The sequence below is a fragment of the Silene latifolia genome, chromosome Y (genome assembly GCF_048544455.1).
Source record: "Silene latifolia isolate original U9 population chromosome Y, ASM4854445v1, whole genome shotgun sequence".
NCBI classification, from domain to species: Eukaryota; Viridiplantae; Streptophyta; class Magnoliopsida; order Caryophyllales; family Caryophyllaceae; genus Silene; species Silene latifolia.
Window position 1 is genome coordinate 59,775,142 of NC_133538.1, and position 20,925 is coordinate 59,796,066.

General features: G+C 32.6%; 1 protein-coding gene across 3 annotated transcripts; it reads left to right on the forward strand.

The window, feature by feature from the left end:
- The first annotated feature begins 3,864 nt into the window (after positions 1-3,864).
- On the forward strand, positions 3,865-19,178 carry LOC141626483 (uncharacterized). 3 transcript variants are annotated; one of them, XM_074440266.1, is made up of 7 exons: positions 3,870-4,656; positions 5,445-5,656; positions 9,573-9,843; positions 9,922-10,007; positions 10,085-10,176; positions 11,642-11,832; positions 18,214-18,361. In XM_074440266.1, the coding sequence occupies exons 1-7, from the start codon at positions 4,375-4,377 to the stop codon at positions 18,274-18,276; spliced, it is 1,197 nt and encodes a 398-aa protein (XP_074296367.1). In that variant the 5' UTR covers positions 3,870-4,374; the 3' UTR covers positions 18,277-18,361. The 3 variants fall into 3 exon arrangements, with proteins under 3 accessions (XP_074296368.1, XP_074296367.1, XP_074296369.1); XM_074440268.1 differs by lacking the exon at positions 18,214-18,361 and adding an exon at positions 18,772-19,178 and having other exon boundaries at positions 3,871-4,656; XM_074440267.1 differs by lacking the exon at positions 18,214-18,361 and having other exon boundaries at positions 3,865-4,656; positions 11,642-12,373.
- Positions 19,179-20,925: the final 1,747 nt, after the last annotated feature.

The following is a 20,925-nucleotide window of genomic DNA, read 5'->3' on the forward strand; positions in this document are numbered from 1 at the left end:
TCTGAACTAAACTTAAATTAAGTGAGTATAGGATCTGAACTGAACTTATAGGATCTGAACTGAACTAAACTGAACTTATAGGATCTGAACTGAACTTATAGGATCTGAACTGAACTGAAATTATAGGATCTGAACTGAACTTATATGATCTGAACTGAACTTATAAGATCTGAACTGAACTTATAGGATCTGAACTGAACTGAACTGAACTTATAGGATTTGAAGTTAACTTAAATTAAGAGACTTTAAGTCCAAAAGAACAGGGTCTTTGTGTCTATACTAATTATTTTCAGCATAACAAAGTTTGCACCATTTATTTGAAATTTGATACTCCGTACTTTGTGTATCTTTAGTAACTACTCTTAGCCCCTGTTTTTTTGGATTGAAACGGATCTGATCTGAACTGAATTGAACTTATAGGATCTGAACTGAACTGAACTGAACTTATAGGATCTGAACTGAACTTATAGGATCGAATCGAATCCCGAACTTATAAGATCGAATCGAATCGAACTTATTGGATCCGAATCGAGCTTATAGGATCGAATCGAATCGAACTTATAGGATCTCGAACTGAATCCGAACTTATAGAATCGAATCAACTTATAGGATCTGAACTGAACTTACACGATCCGAATTTAAATTAACTTAAATTAATTTAATTTAAATATTATTATTATTATTATTATTATTATTATTATTATTATTATTATTATTATTATTATTATTATTATTATTATTATTATTATTATACTCCCTCTTATTCAAAATAACTCTCCCTCTTTTTTTTTCATCTATTCATATAACACTCCCGTCTTTCCTTATTTAGTAAAGTTTTATCCTTATTTTAATCACCTCATCCCACTACAATACCCCACAATACTCATATTTATCTTATTTTAATCACCTTACCCCAGAACAATACTTATTTTAATCATCTTACCCCACAATAATATATTCCTTCTCTATAATTATCTTACACCACCACAATACTTTACAATAAAATAACCATCCCCTGATAAGAAAATATAATCTAAAACACATGGTAAAATAATAACATTTTTGCGCTTTATATACATTGGTTTGTTCATACATTATACTACGGTTACATTACGATAAAAAATAATGAGAAGAGTGATAATTTTGTTTTGAACATAATAATATATATATATGTATCGAATAATTAATAATGTCAAATGTTTTTCCGTCGGTTTAAAAAAAATACTCTGTATATTACTTTTCTAAACTGAATTTATAGGATCTGAACAGAACTTATAAGATCTGAACTGAACTAAACTTATAGAATCTGATCTGAACTGAACTTATTGGATCTGAACTGAAATGAACTTATAGGATCTGAAGTGAACTGAAATTAAGTGACTTTAGACCCTGTTCTTTTGGACTGAAACTTATATGATCTGAACTGAACTTATAGGATCTGAACTGAACTGAACTTATTGGATCTGAACTAAACTTATTGGATCTGAACTGAACTGAACTTATAGGATCTGAACTGAACTGAACTTATAGGATCTGAACTGACCTTATAGGATCTGAACTGAATTGAACTGAACTTATAGGATCTGAACTAAACTTATAAGATCTGAACTAAACTGAACTTATAGGATCTGAACTGAATTGAACTTAAGAATCTGAATTGAACATATAAAATCTGAATTGAACTGAACTGAACTTATAGGATCTGAAGTGAACTTATATTAAGTGACTTTAAGTCCAAAAAAACATGGCCTTAACTTCATTTAAGTCTATAATTTGTAAATCTCGAAAATTAATTAATGAATAGTAATAAAATATTAAGGATAAAAATATCCAACAGTTATCTATTCCACCCAATTTATCTTGTGGATATGGATATGGATCGATGAAACCATTAATAATAAAAGAGTGCATAATAAGTGATATTTCAGTAAGTTAGGTCATGTGCTTTTGGATTTAAATTCACTTAATTTGATTCGATTGAGATCCTATAAGTTCGATTGATTCGATCGAATCCTATAAGTTCGATTGAGATCCAATAAGTTGATTGATTCAAATCCTATAAGTTCAGTTCAGTTCAGATCTAATAAGTTCAGTTCAGATCCTATAAGTTCAGTTCAGTTCAGATCCTATAAGTTCAGTTCAGAAAAATTCAGATCCTATAATTTTAGTTCAGAAAAGTTATATACGGAGTATTATTTTTAAAGACCGATACAAAAACATTTGACATTAATTATTCGATACATACATTATTATTTTAAAAAAAATCACTCCTCTCATTAATAATTTCAGCTTCACAATAAATTTGGGCATGTTTGATAAAAAGCGGAATAAGGCCATGTATTAGGTACGAAACAACATAGTCAAAAACTATAATTTTTTTTTTATCAATGTTCTCTCTTGACAAGTAATAATAATAATAATAATAATAATAATAATAATAATAATAATAATAATAATAATTAAGTTAAATAAAATAAAATAAAATTAAGTTAAGTTCGGCTCCTATAAGTTCAGTTCAGAAAAGTTCAGATCTTATAAGTTCAATTCAGTTCAGATCCTATAAGTTCGATTCGATTCGAGATCCTATAAGTTTAGTTCGATTCGATTCGAGATCCTATAAGTTCGAGATCGATTCGATCCTATAAGTTCGATTTAGATCATATAAGTTCGATTCGATTCGATTCAATTCGAGATCCTATAAGTTCGAATCGATTACGATCCTATAAGTTCGATTCGATCCTATAAGTTCGATTCGATTCGATTCGATCCTATAAGTTCGATTCGATTCGAATCTTATAAGTTTAGTTGATTCAAATCGATTCATTTACATTCGGTGTAATTCCGCAGCGATATTCGTTACCACCCGTTGCTCGTAGAATGATGTCCTTGGTTGAATCCTTCTTGTCTTTATCGTTCCTCTCGGCCTCTCCTGCAACAATGAACGAGGCGGGGGCTTGGCTTTGTGCCAAGCGTCTTTCATTCCGACGCTCAAGTCGATAACTTAGGGATAAGTTGTTCCTTGGCTAAATGTATATTGTAGAGAGAGAGGGAAGATTATACGGATGAATAGTGTTTCTTAGGTTAAGTTGTGGATCCTTTCCTCAATGAAGGTTGAGGAGTATTTATAGACTTTCACCTTTTGTCGCGTAGTGGCCAAGTGGCCAAGTGGCTAGCGGTGGAAAGATCGATCTACCCCTCGGCCGAGGGACCTATGGCGGCCGGCGGGCCCTGTTGACTCACCGTAGGGGGTCTTGGATGTGAGTACGCGGGTATGTGCCCATTTGCAAGTTGCCATCTTGAGACCAGTGACAGTAGATGGGCCAGATCGGCTAAGCCTAAGCGGATTGACTTCTTTGTGGATGTCTTTGACCTTGCTCAATATGTTGACTTGGTCGGATGCGAAATATCTTTGTCGGTTTAATCAAAAGAAAAACAGGGCCTTAGTGAAAGACTGTTTTTCCCAAGTTTTTATAAGGTCAAATAACACCCTACTTGGATATATACATAAGATTTTTACTACTCTCTCTGTCTCGGTCATTTGTTTACCCATTACATTTTTTAGAGTATTTTATTCATTTATTTTACTTTCTATATAATGGAGGGATTTTATGGGTAATTTGATCATACACCTCCATTATATTCCAATTGTCATCCACTAACAATCATTACAAATGATCCTCTCCCTTTTCTTTGATCTTATGCAAAACCAAAGATAAATAAATAATCGGTCAGGACATAAGAATTTTGTTTTTGCCCCATTTTAGCTACTTGGACGATAATAGTGGAAAATAATCTTATAGTTGCGTTACACAAACTTGGACGATTTCATGTATCTACCCTATAATAATATTAATAAATCACATCATCACTCACTTAAAACTCTTCTCCCTAGCTTATCTCTCCTATTTTCCTCATTGCTTCATCCGTCTATTTTCTCCTGATAAAATCCAAAGAAAAACCCAAATAATTATACAAAAAAAATTGACATTGTTTCATTTTCATACAAAAAATAACAAAAACCAAATTTAATCTTTTTTTCTTTTATTTTTATTTTGGTCTCTCTTCTGTCATCTATCAATTCCGTGGTCACTGAATTTCTAAGCTTTCTTTCGTTTTTCAAAATTAATACGCTAACATCATATCATAAAAAAATAAAATAAAATCAACTTTCGTCAAAACTAAGCATACCCAATTATTCTCATTTTTCTTAAATTCTTGTTTTGATCTTGGATTTTATTAAAATTCTGGGCAGTTCGAAAAAAAATCGTCTTATTTTCTTGATTTCTTACAAAAATTAATTCTTGGGAATTAATTTTTTCTGGGTTTTTTTTTGTTTATTTTTTCTGAGTTTTAGTAAAAAAAAAACAAAGAAAAATGGTGGGAACTGGGTTACAGTTTAATGGAAGACAAAGTTATGGGTTTAATAATAAGAAGAATAATAATAAGAATAATGATAAGAAATTAAGTTCAAGTTTAAATAAAATTAATGATAATAATGAGAAGAAGGCAGAAATTGAAAGAACTAAAAATGATGTTGTTAATGGTGGAGCGAAGGGTATAAGTGTCATTTCACCAAGTGTTGAGTTGCCTTTAAGTAATTTAGAATGTTTCCTTGGAGCAATTACTCCTTCTGTTCATGCCCATTATCTATCCAAGGTATTTTATTTCTTTTTTTATTTTTATTTTTATTTATTTTACGCGTTATCGATTTGTTATTAGTTTGTTTATTATGGAGATTACTTGTATACATGTTGAATGAGTGTTTAAGAAAATTATATGTTGTTTTGTTGATGCATTCATTTCTTGATTAAGTGCATGTCAGGGTTCAACACTTCCAACTCTTGGAACCGGTCCTTGTCATTCCAATTTTGGGATTTTGCATTTTGTGAACTTGAAGATTGTTACTGATTCAAAATGGGTTAAATTGATTGGGTTAGGGGGGACGATATCGCCATAGGAAGCGTATTTTGTCACTCGTTGTGTGAGAGTATTATTTTACTCCTTCCGTCCCGTCAATTGTTGTCCTTTGGTTTTGGCACAAAGACCAAGGAAAGAGGAGAGGGCCAATAACTAAATGACAAGTGGAACAAATTAAATGAGAATGCTCAAATTACTCAGGTTCATTCTTAAAATAGAAAGGACAACAAATGACTGAGACGCTCAAAAATGGAAAAAGACAACAAATGACCGGGACAGAGGGAGTAATAGCTTAACTTTTCGAAAGTGTTTTTTAAGCGACAGAGTACATGACCACTTATTTTCTGGAATGAATATTGGGTCATAGCTTCATTGGTTTAAGTGAATAAATGGTTGTTTTTTAATAAAATAGTTGCTGAAACTGAAAGTTGATTGTTTGTGGTTGCATTAACACATTTATTGCCAACATAATAAGTTATGCTCATTGAGTAATTGGTTTGATTGGATTGGGGAATGATGGTTTGCAGACGACAATGAAGGGTTTAAGTACATGTGATGGCGAGGTCCAACCGTACTTCATCCTCAGTGACCTGTGGAATTCATTTAAGGAGTGGAGTGCTTATGGTGCCGGAGTTCCTTTGGTATTGAATGACAGTGATTCTGTTGTTCAATACTATGTACCCTATTTGTCAGGCATTCAAATCTATGTTGATCCTTCAAAATCTCCTGTTAAGTCAAGGTATCTGAAATTCGTTTATGCTCGATGCTGCATTTCTTCAAGTTTCATTTATTCTGTATAACTGGAATCATTGAATGTCACTTCGGTTTTCATAGGATTTGTACATGTTTAGTTTTATCTTTGTATTTCTGTGGTATTATCTGATGTAAACCCTTCAGTTAGTAATTCTAGAATATTGACTTGCATTCCATGGATTTATATTAATTAAATGTAACCATGGAGTATCTAGTTTTGGTACATTGTCTTTTTGCGGAGACCCATAGTATTGTAAAAGTTAACTATTCATTTATGTTGTTGCTCAACGGCAATGGTATGTCAAAAATCCACGCGCCCTCTAACTGCCAGGGCCTTGGATTCTTCCTATATCACAATGTTTCTCTTTGCAAAGATATCTTTTACAATGCAGGTTCTCATGTTTCTGTTGAAATCATGCAATCACACATGTAAACCGAGTTTTTCTTCTATTTTTAGTTTGTTTTCTTTCTGGGAGGGTCGAATTTGAAATTTTCATGGCTGACCACTTTCTATGGGCCATCTAGTCTTATCTTTTAAGGTATCACCCATATCTTCGATAAAGTTTTGAGTGCACGTATTGTTACTGTACAGTTTCTGATTCAATTGGGCGAGGGTATGCTAATGTGAACTATTAACAAGGATAACCTCAGAAGAGCTGGGCAGTTGAATTTTATTTTTAGACTTGAGCATTTAAGGTTCCGTTGTATGGTTTAATTATCTGAGTTACCATTTGTGAAAGTACCATATGCATATTCATAATATGGCACGCTAAAGGAGGTTACATTGGACTGTGAATAAGATTCCTGAATGGGGATTTATACATTAGGAAATTGTTCGACATATCCAATATCATAATTTTAAACCTTGTTCTGTACACTAGGTGTTCCAATCTCTCGTTTTGATCCACAGTTTCAAAACAATTTCAACTTCTTGATAAAAAAGTAGGATAACTTCCTTTCCGGTTTATCTTTTAGTCCTAAACTTAGTTTAAAAAAGTGCGCCTCTGACGCACCTAGGCGCAAGGCGCACTAAGGCTACCAAGGTGTCTTAGGCGCATGGGATCCAAAAGGCGCACCCGAGGCGCACTACTATTAAATCCTATATTTTTTTTCCCAAAGTCTTTCATTTCACCCTTCTCTTTCCCCCTAATGCTTCATTTCCACTTATAAATTCATGTTAGCCCTCTTTAAAAACAAAAAAGGGGACTCTTGTTGCACAAAAAATTATTCTATAATATAGATGTTCATTTGATAATCAATGCGCCTTGTTCATAAGGTGAGCGCCTTAGTTTAAAAAAGCACTCCTTAATGTGCGCCTAAGGCGCGCCTTGGATGAGTTTCTAGCCAAAACGCCTCGGTGCATTTTAGGTACACCTTTTAGACAAGGCTCACCTAATAAGTTCTAACAAGGCTAACTAATACGCACTTTCCATATCTTTTAGACAAGGCTCACCATTTCGTTTCCTAATTATTCCTAACTTTACTCGTTGACATGTTAGCCAACTTGAGAACTCCTAAAAAACCTATTGTTTCCCAAAATTTTATTTGGAAATTACAAATTTGTTATAAAAAATAGGGCGACTACGTCCAAAAGGCGCCTCGTCGCATCGGCCCCTTTGCCTCGGTGCGCCTTGCGCATTTTCAAACCTAGGTGTGCGCCTTTGCCTCGCCTATTGCGCCTCGTCGTCGCCCTGGGATCCCATTGCCTCAATGCGCCTTGCGCCTTCTCAAACTAAGGTCCTAAACCCATATGGTGTCATAAAATGCCTTCTTTTTGTTCGCGCGGGCCACTTAATGAAAGTAATTGTTTGTTTTGTTTCTATAAATATGTGATTTTTACCTTCCTTCAAGACGTGTCGGAGATATGTTATATGAAATCCTTAAGCAAAGTAAAAGTTGATTTTCATTCTTTCAAAGATTTGATATCATTTCGAGCAAAGCCACCATTAAAACATAAATTTGTTACTAAAAATAGGGCGCCTCACCTTAGTTTAAAAAACCCGCCTCCAGTGCAGCTAAGGCAGCCTTGGATGAGGCACCAGCTAAAACGACACGCCTCGGTGCAATTTAGGTGCACCTTTTAGACGAGTCTCACTTAATAAGATTCGCTAGTACGCACTTTCCATATCTTTTTAATCTAGATCTTTAAGTATGCCATTTCTTTTACACATTATTCCTAACTTTTACTCATTTACATGATAGCCAGCATGAAAACTCTTAAAAAAGTATTGTTGTCCAAAATGTTATTTGAAAAATACAAAATTGTTACTAAATATGGGGCAACTCGTATCGAAAAGTCGTGCCCCATTTCCTTGCGCCTTGCGCCTCGGCGCGCCTTGCTGTAGTTGCTCCTCTTCAAATTAAGCGCCTCACGTACAAAACCGTAAGGCGAACCTTGGCCTCGTCGCCTCGGCCCCATAGCACCTCGATGCGCCTTGCGCCTCCTCAAACTAAGAACTCATGTAGATAAATCAGTGTGAGATGTTGCTATTGATGAGCCATGAGCGAGTGAGTGCATTTTGTTCTCGTCTTAGTTGTACCGCAACTTATGCATGCTTCTTGTAACATGGGCTCATGACTTATTATTAAACATATAGAAATATTCTTTTCATGCCACTTTGGCTTAAAAAATTGAACTAACAGAATAAAGTTTTGTGTGAGAGTATGAAATAAGAATCAGCACTTGGGGATGCCTACGTAGTTTAACAATGGTGTCTTCGTTGGAAATGTGTAATGCCGTGTGGTTTTTTGTTATCGTATTACTGGCAATGGACCTGGAGATAAACATGCGACATTTGCATCCAAGATGTTATATGGAAATGCCTTTGTATACACATGGTATATTGGAGCATCTTGGCTGGAAATGTGTAACAGACTAACTTGTGGTTTTCGTTATTGTATTGCTAGCAATGGATCCTTGGACTCGTAGGTGGTATATTGGAACAATTTTAAAACAGATACACATGCGACATAACACCTAGCATATCGGAAACTTTAAAGGCAGATCATAACAATTTATTAGTTGAACATTAGATTCATGGCCTAAGGAAATCAGCAATTTAATTAGTGTATGTGATGTAGTTGACTGAGAAAACAAATCAAGTCATTTATATGTTAACTGAGAGTTTACTTATTATGTTTAAATTATGTCCTCACATTTAGTGGCCTGACTAGTGTAGCCAAGCTGATGGTTTGATGCAGTCTTAGTTAGATATGAATTGTGCGACATTTCTGATTACAGGACTCTAAAAGTCACACATTAAGGTAACCCGAGGGGGAGGGGTTGTTCATTAATGCTGTATGGTCGCTCGACATATTGAAATTGTCAGGCGCGTAAAAGTTGGTAAATAGTTATTATGCCATTTGACACTGTTGAATTAGTATCTCCTATGATAACGACAACATGACGGTCTATAGATATGTTTTTTTGTCTTTGTGCAGGGTATTTCCAGAACCTCCAGAACCTGTAATTTCATGCACGATAACACAATGCTTTAAGTGTTTGTAGCGAAAAGTTCTGACTGTCGCTCTTAGTTAGAATTTTTTGGAAGGTGTACCGCTTAGGGCTAGCAGTAAAAAACGTAACCATATATGGAATGTTAGTCTTTGGGATTTATTTGTTAAGTTTCTATAAGCTAGTGCTTTATCTTTCATAGCGACGTTTGTAGGTTAACAAATGTATCCTTAGTATACCTGCTGCCGTACTACGCCAGCTTATTGCTATGTTTCATGTGGAGAAGTTTTTTTATTACATTGTATACTACAGGTTTTTAGCTTACACAATGACATCCTCTTCTTTATCATATTTTTGACGCATAACAAAACTGTTGCTTTATTGATTGGTTAGAAAGTATTTTGGAATCTCTTACTGGCAGAAGGCTAAACGATTTTGTATGTACCAGGCGAAAGAGTGAGGACTGCAATTCAAGTAGTGGCGGTAGCAGTGATTCTGAGAGGGACCAGGCATTGACATACTCTAGAGGGCAGCACAATCCTTGCAGCCTTCCGAGCGATATTTCTTTCAAAATGGAGAAATTGCTCTCAAAAACCCAGCATATAACGGTGCATGAGGGGTCAAGTGACGATGGTGAATCAGGGAATTCTCAAGTTTCCCTGTTGTTTCAATATCTTGAGTACGATCCGCCCTTTTGTCGTGAACCTCTGGCTGATAAGGTTATCCTCTCATTGTCCCCTCTGAAGTTGATGGCTCAGTTTTATTATAATGCTTACTTCTTTATTTTGTTTGGTCAGATATCTGATCTGGCCTTGCGATTTCCGGAGCTAAATTCACTTCGGAGTTGTGATTTACTGTCTACCAGTTGGCTATCTGTGGCATGGTATTATTTAGTGCCTTCAAGTCTCTTGTATTAACTTGCCTTTTACTGCTGATATTAATATAATTTGTATATTTTAGGTACCCAATTTATAGGATACCAACGGGACCAACATTGAAAGATTTGGAGGCTTGTTTCTTGACCTATCATTCTCTTTACACCCCAGTAGGAGGTAATGCGCTAATACTTGATAATGGTTGGTGCCTTTTCTGTTTGTGGCAAGAACTGTAATTGTTGGCTGCGTGCTTGCCTTCTTCCTGTTATAGTGTATATTCTTTATGAACAAGTTATTCACTATTGCAGTAGGGATAGCAAGATTGAGGTCTGAATGATGGGAGTATCCAAAAAATACAGCAGTGTCGTACAACCTTATTGTATTAGTTTCTTGCACCTTTTGTGTGGATATGCATAGTCAAATACTTGTTGAGCAACTCTTTGGCCTTTTCTCTTGCTTAAAAAGCCTGTCAGCTCATCCCTGACTGATCCTTTCGACTTTTACTACTTTTCATCATTTTTTGATTTTTTGAGAAGCGGCAGTGATGTTGCCATGTTGGTGAATAAATAAAACCATGAAGGTCCTGGTTGAATGGTATACAGTTGGTGATGACTGATGAGGATTTATTACAATCTTGCCGAGATATTGGGAAAATCCTGATATTAACCTTTTGTTTGGATGGAGAGATTTGAAAGGAAAGGGAAGGGAGGGGATAAGAGGGAGGCAATTTTCTTTGTTTGGTTAGCGAATTGAAGTAATTTAAAGCAGACCCCTCCATTTCTTTCTATAAGGCAAATTAAAATCTTTCCAACATAGGGACAATTTGGAAGAAAAACTACCTTGGTTCATTCCCCCTCCTCTCCCCTCCACCCCTTCTTTCTCCTTATTTTGTAACACACTGTGATGTAGGTGATGTAGGTGCAATAAGGGAACAAATGAGAGCTGCTGGAAACACACGGTTTCCTAGGCCAACTAGAAGAAACGGTATCCTAAACCGTATAGGACTTAGAATATTAGTTATTATTTTTGAATAAGATTAGGAAAATTAGCTTATACCAGTCAAGTTAGAAAACTTGTTATTTCCTAATCCGAGTTGTTATGGGATTTCTAAATTCTGGTTGTATTTTTAATTATTATTAGTTAAATAAGTTTCCTAATTAGATTAGGAAAGAGTTAGATAGCTTAATTAGCAAGCTAAGGTATTAGAGTTGTAGTCAGACTCCTGACATCGGGCAGGACTATAAATAAGGCCTATTTGTGACCTTATTTTTCAGATTATACATAAATAAAATAAGATAAGATTAGATTAGGACTCTTCCTGCGAGGCTTCATAGCAAATGGAGAGCTATAACCTTGCGAGGTTAGAACCAGATTATTCTATCCCAGTTTCTGTTCTGTTTTCACGATTTACAACAGCAAACACAATAAATTCCGCTGTAAAATTCTACATCCACAACTTGTTGATTTAAAAGCTCCGGAGTTGCTATCAGCCTATCATCAACATGAGTTTGAAGTTTAATTTGATAGTGGAAACTTACTCCTCAGCCTAAAGTAGAGGAGTTTAAATTGCACTGCTTCAATTAGTAATTTATTCCTGAAACACTGTTTTTCAATGTGGTACTCATAATTTTCTAATTTGCAGATGCCCCTTCTCAAGCTCCGGTGGTGACTTACTCAAATGAGATTGATGGCATTCCAAGGATCTCTCTACCAGTTTACGGTCTTTCTTCTTACAAGTTCAGAGGATCATTGTGGACTTCAAGTAGTGGAAAGGACAATCAGTTAGTGAACTCACTCTTGCAAGCAGCTGATAATTGGCTCAGGCTTCTCCAGGTTAACCATCCTGACTACCTATTTTTCAGTCGAAACAGATGATGTCAATAAGTAAACTGCTATGGTACATTGCCTTCCATTTCGAGGATGTTTAAGCGCGGCTTTCAGTGGTCAATGAGTTGGGGTTTTTCCCCGTGACTTGTTTTAGTCATCTATGATGCAAATTTAAAAAACCAAAAAGCAAAAAAAAAAAAAGAAAAAAAAAACCCAAAAACCCAAAAAAATCGAAAAAATCAAAAGGGGAAAAAAATGTAGATGTAGAGGTGCCTAGAGTACAGTTGAAGGGAAAAGGCCCAGCTGAATCGAGAAAGTAACAAGATAGGTGTAGAAATGCTGCTAGAAAATTTGAGTCAGTCAGGTTACAGCGAATGAGAGACTGCTTTATTTCCGGGTACCTTGACTAATCCCCCAGCCCTAATGTGCTTATTGACTAGAACGTAGTAGCTGGCAAACATTTTGAAGGGGATTTTGATAGGTTGTAACAGAATTATGATACTTTTTTCTATTTTATAGAGTATATAGACGTAGATTTGTACAGTAATGTTGGTTTGCTTGCTTTTCTCTAGTTTGCTTCATTGCCCTTATAATTTGCTGGGGTTTGGCGTTGGCATGGTTGATCTTGGCATGTGTTGGATTAGCTGTCTGTTAATCTGTTGAAACTCAAATATCCAGAGTGCTGTATTCCATGTCTTGTCAATATTCGGGTTTGGGACAGTTTAGGTTATGTCGGAACATGGTTTGGTCAGGTTGGATGAGTGACAAGTTATTATGCACACATATTTTCAAGTTTTGATCAATAGATCCTAGTTAAAAACTATTCTTAGGTGCATATATATTAGTATTAATTACTCCCTCTAACTCAACGGATTCTTAATCCCAGTCCTCGCAGAATAATAAAGTGAGAGAACAAGAGTTAACTCTCTTAAGAGGCTAAGAGCTCGCTTACTCCAACCATGAAGTTGGGGGTTTGATTCTCACCTGCGACAGTGCGCTCATTTGAACCAAAAAAAAAATAATAATAATAAAGTGTAAACTTCTTGTTGAGTCGGGAGTACTAATTACTAGATTTAATGTCCGTGCGTTGCACGGGCCATTATGTAATATTCTAACCTTAAGTGGGCTTAACTAAAGTAGCGTTCTTTTGGACTGAAATTCTCTGATCAGAATTGAACTAAACTCTTCTCTTCACAAATTAAGGCTATGTTTTTTTCGGCTAAAAGAGTTGAATTAATCTTAATGGATTTGACTGAACTGAATTGAACTTATTGAAGTTGAACTAAAATAAGAATTAAGCTGAACTGAAATAAGAATTAATTTGTGAAACTAAATTTAAAATAACAGGGTCTAAGTGGTTTGAAACATAGATACAATATTTTTTATGATTTCTTTTAAAACTCACGTAGCCTATATAACATTTTTACAAATTATTGATGAAAGTCATACAATAGATAACACACGTAGTACAAAACCATGGTATGGACTTGTGCTAAAATCTTTATTTACAACTGTTCTGTGTAATAATATTTGTTCCTGTACTTGTTCAAATTATTTGGTAATTCATAAAAATTCGTCTAAACTTAATAATTGTATTAGCTTTTAAATTACTCACAAAGTTGATTGTAATAATAGTAGGTCTGGTCTCTTAAGAGATGATTTCTTAATAAACTTACTTGAGAGACTAATTACAAATTGATAAAAAACTGGTACAAAATTTAATAAAAACGGGTATGTAGACTATAAAATGAGATACTAATTAAAAATAGTTACAATATATGATAAAATAGATATAATTGTTGCGAAAACATTTATTATACATGCTCGATTGATATTTATGCTAATAACGTAAGGAATCATATATTAGAAAGTATATATTTGTTAATCATATTAATGATATTAGATGAAGTAATGATTTAAGACGAATGTAAACTAATCTTAATTAGCTGATTCTCGTATAGCAAATCTCACAACAAAGCATTTAATGATGCTTCGTGTGTTTTGCCATAGTGCTCAGGCATATTTGACAAAATTGATCAAAACCACAAAATAACCATTATAATGAAATGGACCATAAATAGAACAAATACTTGCAAGAACATCGTTTATTTTGTATACCTTTATAGCTTTACCTCCATCAAATCGACCAAGAAACATGTACGCATCCCGTCTAATGAAAGTTCCTTCCCACCTTTTATTATAAAGATGGTTGTGGATCGAAATTCACTTCTATAATTGTAAATAAAACCATAAAAATTTACCTACATAAATTTAACCATCTTGTACGTGTTTTTACTATCTCCAATGGAGTATTATTATTTGAATGCCACAAGTTTTTATTTATTATGCATGGCCATACAACAATAAAATACGTTTTCGTTTGATCATACCGATCCAATTCCTGCACCATATAAACAAAAGACCGGGCCTAAGGACCTACAAATAAACAAATAGAAAATAATCAATACATATGAATCAATGGGATGATAAAACAAAAGCATCAAAGCAATGTGCATATTAGTTAAGATAACGAATTTTTTCACGTAATTCTAATAATTAAAAACCCTAGGTTTTGTTCTCTGCAAAAGCTCAAACAGAAAACCAAAGGGGAAACATAAAGTTAACTTTAAAGGACATTGTATAAATGGTATTTATATGTACGTATGTTGTTTGAAATCTAATGGAACTAGATTTAATGCCCGGGCAATGCCCGGGCCAATTTGTAATATCGTATGATTATGAATTTATGATGTTATAATACTCTAATTCCCTGTTCTTGGACTTAATTTTACTGAATTGAACGTATATAATCTTAATTGAACTTGGAGGAGCCGAACATAACTTATAATTAAAAGCTTAATTTATAGGATAATGGGTATGTAACTATGTATTGAGTTTAACTTTTTTGAACGAAACTTGTAAAAGTTGAACTAAATTAAAAGAGCTTAATTTTTTAAAACTGAGTTTTTTTTAACTGAACTTATAAGAATTAAACTGAATTTAAAGGAGTGATTTTAAATCTAAAAGAACATGGCCTACTACTTAAATATAACTTTTAAGTTAACAAATACTCCGTACTCATTAATTAGGACTATGATTCTATGAGTTTGGCCATAAAAATACCTTGTCATCATTGATATTGTAATGCACTTTACTATTAAATTGCTACAACTGTCTTCTCCATCCCATTTTTACTGTCCCAATTTTTATTTTGGGAGGATTTAAGGAAAAGTAGTGAATTATCAACTTTACTTTTTAAATGTATGAAGAGTTAAGCTCCCAAGTTTTATGGTGGTAGTTAGTTATTTAGGGATATGAATAAGAAAAGTTTTTCTTTTCTAAATTTAGAAAGGGAATATTAATTATGAGATAAAATTTGAAGTAAAATGGGATAATAAAATTGGAATAAAGCAAATATTTATCCTAATCTTTATTCTTTACCAACTTCACATGAAAGTATAGTTGTTTCTATCTTCTGGTTCTTTTAGGTATCTCATACCTTAGGCGTCTCATACAGTCATACTTGTATTACTTTTTGTAAGTCAAGCTTTATGAATCTCAACTAAAATTACTACACTTATGCCAACGCCCAATCTATGGTAAACATTACAATTTACATAGCATAATTGATAGAAAGTTTTGAGTCAATTTCAGTTTTTATTGTCCTATTCATCTAAATAATCTCAATTCATATTGTATTGTCATTATACTTGATTTAAGTTAGATCATAAAATATTCTCCAAATCTCCATATTAATTTGCATTCAAAAAGGATAATCCAAATATTTATTTTCTTTCTTCTCTTACCTATTTTGAGATGTCAAATTGTATAGGAGCGTAGGACTCTTGAAATTGATAACTGATCCTGAGTTCTTATCTTCATATTAAATAAATGTGATTTAGATTTAAATCAACTTATTAAATTATAAATTAATAATTCTACCCTAAGTAGAATATGTATTTTAATAAAATTCGAGATAAGAGAAAGTATAAAGGTAATCGTAGTTTTATTTATATAGCATTCGATATAACCTAAATCTCGACCTAGAATCTCGTAAAGTAGGCAACTTAAGATATTCGTCATAGCATTATAATAGGCAACTCAAGATATTCGTCATATCATTATAATATTATTACGATTACAGTATATTGCCATATACCGTAATTAATATTCTCCAACATATTTAGAAATTTGAAGCTACTACAAACCCATTTGTAAAAGGACTATAAATTTTTAAGTGGTATTCTTTGAAGCTAAATTTCATGATACAATTTTAAAATATGCAATTATATTACATACTTCAATAAATAGTATAGCTAAATACTAACAATCTATTTCTAGCTAAACAAATGATAGAGGGTGTACTATGTTTAGTAAACAACTGAAAGTATATATTATGAGATGATAATTTCTCATGGAAAGGAAGAGGTATCGCTTCAAGATAAATAAGATGATGACCACTTCATATCCTCGCATGCCTTGATTTACATAGACACAAACTTGCTTGGGAAGATCTACTCCTTCTGTCCCGATAATTTATTTACTCTTAGTTAAAATATTCCTAAAAAATAACAAAGGTAAACAAATAAGCCGATGAATATCGTACTATTTTACTAAACCATAGACAGTAAGACATGACCGAAAATCCGCATAAGAGCATGGTAGATTGAAGATTCAATGTAGACGTGATAAAAAGAGCTAGAAAAACTAAGCAAATATAGCAAGATGGAAATATAATAACTAATTAAGATAAAAAAAAAAAACACAATTATATGGAAACAATAGCAAAATCATTGAATGAGAAAGCTACAATTGAATTAATTATGGTGTTAACCTATCTCTAATTCTCTATATATAGCATTAGATGTAGGCGAGATTAGATTGTTTATAATTTATGTGTTTGACTTACAAAAGACTTCTCTATGGCAATTCTCCTAATTATCCTCAATTTTCATGGTTACTGTTAACTAAAAACTCTATCACCTATTTTAATTTATTTTAATTTGTTTATCTATTCTTAATGATTATTTTAATTTAATTTGTATAAGGTAGTTCGCAATAATTGGACTCTCTATAATCGCTCGAAAAAAGCTACCTTTATTAATATAGATAGATTTTATTTCGTTTCTAATTTTAGTTTATGACAAAAACACAAATAAGCTTTATCATGTGACGACTTTTGATAGTATATTATGTCATCTTATATTCTTTTCCTAATCTAAAACTCACCCATACATTGCATCGATATTAAATGTATAGGTTAATGTTGAAAGCAATACAAAAGAGACTAAAATTTGAATATTACCATAGAGGATGATGATATGAACTCATGTATGGTGTTTGCATCAAATTCTAATCAAACCATCTCCATTCCTGAAAAAAAAAAAACACAACCAATCATGAAAGTTAATATGACATAGAATTAGATAGATTCTACTAAAAGGAATAACAGGTATACAAAATCAAATTTTAAAACCCATTAAAATTATTGCTAATAAAAAATTAAGATGAGTAAGAAAAACAACACAAGAGGGGAATATCTAGCACAAACTAAGATGAGTGCCCATTATGTGTGTATATATAATCAATTAACATAGTTTGCTTTTAAAAGGATTCATATTCATTAAGGAAACTCTTGAAAAGATAAATCGAAAAAGCTATCGTAATTTGATTATGTTTGCTTCACAAAGAGTTTCATCATGCGGTGGATAGTAAGAAAAAAAATATCTCCACGTATATGATTGACTATGTCATAGTCAATCTTTATCTTATCATAGGATAATTAATTTTTTATTTTAATATTTATCTCTTTATTTATTTAATTATATGGTAGTCTGTAAAAATTGGACTCTCTGTAATCGCTCGAAAAAAGCTTCCTTTAATAATATAGATAGATAGATAGATAGATAGATAGATATATTGATTAAACGTGACGGTGTGATATGAGGAAAGAGAGATGAGACACTATATATACTCTTGCGGAAATAATGTTTGTAGTATTTGTGTTAGAGCCATATACTGAAAGATAATGTTTAGAGATAAGTTCTGTCAACTAAATATACGTAGTCTATGGAATATTAGGAATTAAAAATTAAAAATTTTATTCGAGTCTTTTACAAAACTTGGAGACTACCACGCGTCTCAAAATAGCTTCTATTATATATATATACTAGATTTTGTGCCCGTGCGTTGCACAGGTAACTAAATATTGTTAGGTCTTTAAATGAACATGAATAAGGGATAAATAATTAAATTTTATGGATGCAGTAATGCTTAATTTTAGACGCACAAATGGAGTTGTTATTTACCGTATATTGCTTGTAAACTACTTGTACTTAAACTTATGTCATATTGTATTATAACTATTTTAATTTTAATTTGTGACAGAACTCAGAAGCGATCCAAGAGAGAATTTATGTACATAAATCGTTCTTTTATATTTTTATCTAAAAGAATTACTATTAGGTCAAGAGAGTTTTACATACAAAGTAAGAGTACAGTTGAAAGTAAAGTAGCCATGTAGATATATAATACTGTGTATTTTGTTTGTTGTATGTGATTAGTCAAATTTTCATCTCTTTTTAAAGAGATCAAGTTAAAATTATGGCATAAGTTTTTGGTTATTCTAAAAGTTATCATAGCATGAATGCAAGATCATATCTATTAGTGTCTTTAATGAAACGTTGTATTTTCATTATGTAGTGTATATAACTCTACAATGGTAAGCCGTATGTAAAATTTAAAAACGAAAGATTAAAATTTATGTTATGTTAGATCTAGGGCGTCATGCACTCACATGACATTTTTTTATAGAATTGAAGCCAAGTCGGGATTTTTTTTTTTAAAATAGGGCTCAAAATCAAACTAATTCATGCTTTAGGAGGTCGGTTTCAAACTATTTCTCCTAATGGGTCCACGTCATCAACTTTTTTTGTTTTTTTCTAGATATGAGGTATCATCAACTGTTGCTTTCCATTCCACTTCGCCGTTCAAGTGCGTCTCAACTTCGATACAATCATTCTCCCTTGTCTCTCAACCGTTTTGTGTGATTTTTGCATTGTTGAATACATCTTGCGGTAGGCTACATACTATGACACTAAAATAATTCTTATGAAAGTAAGATGGTTTATGCATACACCTTGACACTCTCTCAAACTATATTGAAATACAATCTATGATCTGTAACAATCTAAACACCATGAGCATAATGCCATAATTCCATACTTGCAAATTTGCAATGCGTAGTGCAAACTGGCAACTTGGCAAGACCATGTTATACATCCAACAACAACTTGGCAAGACCATGTTACTAGTTTTAAACCCGTGCAAAAAATGCACGGGTTGTAACGGGAGGTTTTATCATTGAATATATGAGTAAATTGTACTAAATAGTTCCATATATTTACATCTAATTATTTTACTTTCAATACAAATGTCATATTAGTATATTTATTTTGTTAAATTTGTGATGTTGGAGCATAATAGTCATGCTGATTTTTTTTGTTTGATTTACACAATGAATTTGACTACTAATTCCGGATGATTAATCAATATGCATTGTTCACATTTAATTTGTCTGACTTAGAGGTAGGGGGACGATTGTTTGAAAATTTTATTACGTTTTTAAATTTTAATTTATTAATGTGTAATTGTATAATATATGGTTTTATATTGTTGTGTAAATGTGTAATCTTAATTAAATAAGATTAAGAGAGTAATAGGAGTAGTGTAATTAATTGTATAGAGATAATGGGGGGTCCCACTAAAAAAAAGAAAAAAAAATGAAGAAAAATCCAGCCAATAGAAATCCTTTAGAAAACCCATCTTTTATACTATGTAGATACATCCAACAACCTTATAATATGCTATATATCTTCTGCACATGGTTTGGGGTACTATTATCGACAAACATCAACCTCATACAGTCATACGCTCGATGACGATTTTTCTGGCGTAAATCTATTTGTAGTGCGTGGGACTTAATGTGGCCGACTGTTCAAGAAAATACCTTAGCTTTGCTTCAGCAAAACAAAGCAAAGATTCGGCACAAACTTCCTGTGTTAAAGGAGGTCTCAATGGCTTGAAATCAAATAACTTTGCATACTATGTGATAAGATAGATGTAATCGTACATGATCCTTGTTCAAGGCGGTGTTTAGGATAGTTATAGTTTATGTAAATACACATTTACCATCCATCTACTAAATTTACATTTACACACTCTCATAATCGTAAACTATTTTAGTTATTGAAAAAGATGAAAAAGGTGTTTATGGATGTGTAACCTACCACAAGAGGAATCTAACAACGCAAAAATCACGTGAAGATCATATTCTAATTTTTAATCGTAAAAAATATTATAAAACCAATCTTTTTGTGATTTAGTATATCTCTTATTTTATTATCCAAATATAATTATCTTTAAGTGGGATAATTATTAAAAATTAAAATTGTGTTTAGAAATAGTTGGAGTCCTCTCACGATGCCTGAAAAAAGCCTCTTTTATATATATAGACTAGATTTAATGCCCGTGTGATGCACGGGCCTATTGGTAGAGTTTTATGTAATATTTTTAATTATATTAAAAATGTTACTCCGTATTTATTAGATCTAACTTTGAGGATGACTTGTTATTTGTTACTATAACAACAAAATGTATGTAGCTTAATTCATTTGAATTCTGTGTAGATAATTGATCTTAATTTGTTAAGAATTGTTTGGTAAACACTTCTACTCGAACAATACAAATCTTAAGTGAAGATCTTTACAACAACAAATTAAATATAATTTTTTTATATATTTCATTATGGATTATAAATTCTGAAAAGTTTTCTATATTAGTTTGATATTGTTCTATATTAATGAAAGTGATGGTTTATCGGAATTACCTGATAAAACGTGATGAGAAATTAAATTGTTTATCACACGTTCTATAATACCGTCATTATTGTAACGTAATTAATGTGCATTAAGATATCTTTTCTTCGTCTAAAAACTCTAAATACATTAGATCTGTCTCGTGTTCTAGTTTTATATGGTAGGTATGTACAAATTCTTGGGAAGAAGTTTGTAAATAAATATAATTGTTTAATAAGAGTAC

Excerpts from the sequence above, each read along its gene's own strand:
- LOC141626483 (XM_074440266.1), top strand. The coding sequence starts at position 4,375 with ATGGTGGGAACTGGGTTACAGTTTAATGGAAGACAAAGTTATGGGTTT. Across the intron at positions 5,657-9,572 it reads AAATCTCCTGTTAAGTCAAG|GCGAAAGAGTGAGGACTGCA; the intron begins GTATCTGAAATT and ends TGTATGTACCAG. Across the intron at positions 10,177-11,641 it reads TCTTTACACCCCAGTAGGAG|ATGCCCCTTCTCAAGCTCCG; the intron begins GTAATGCGCTAA and ends TCTAATTTGCAG.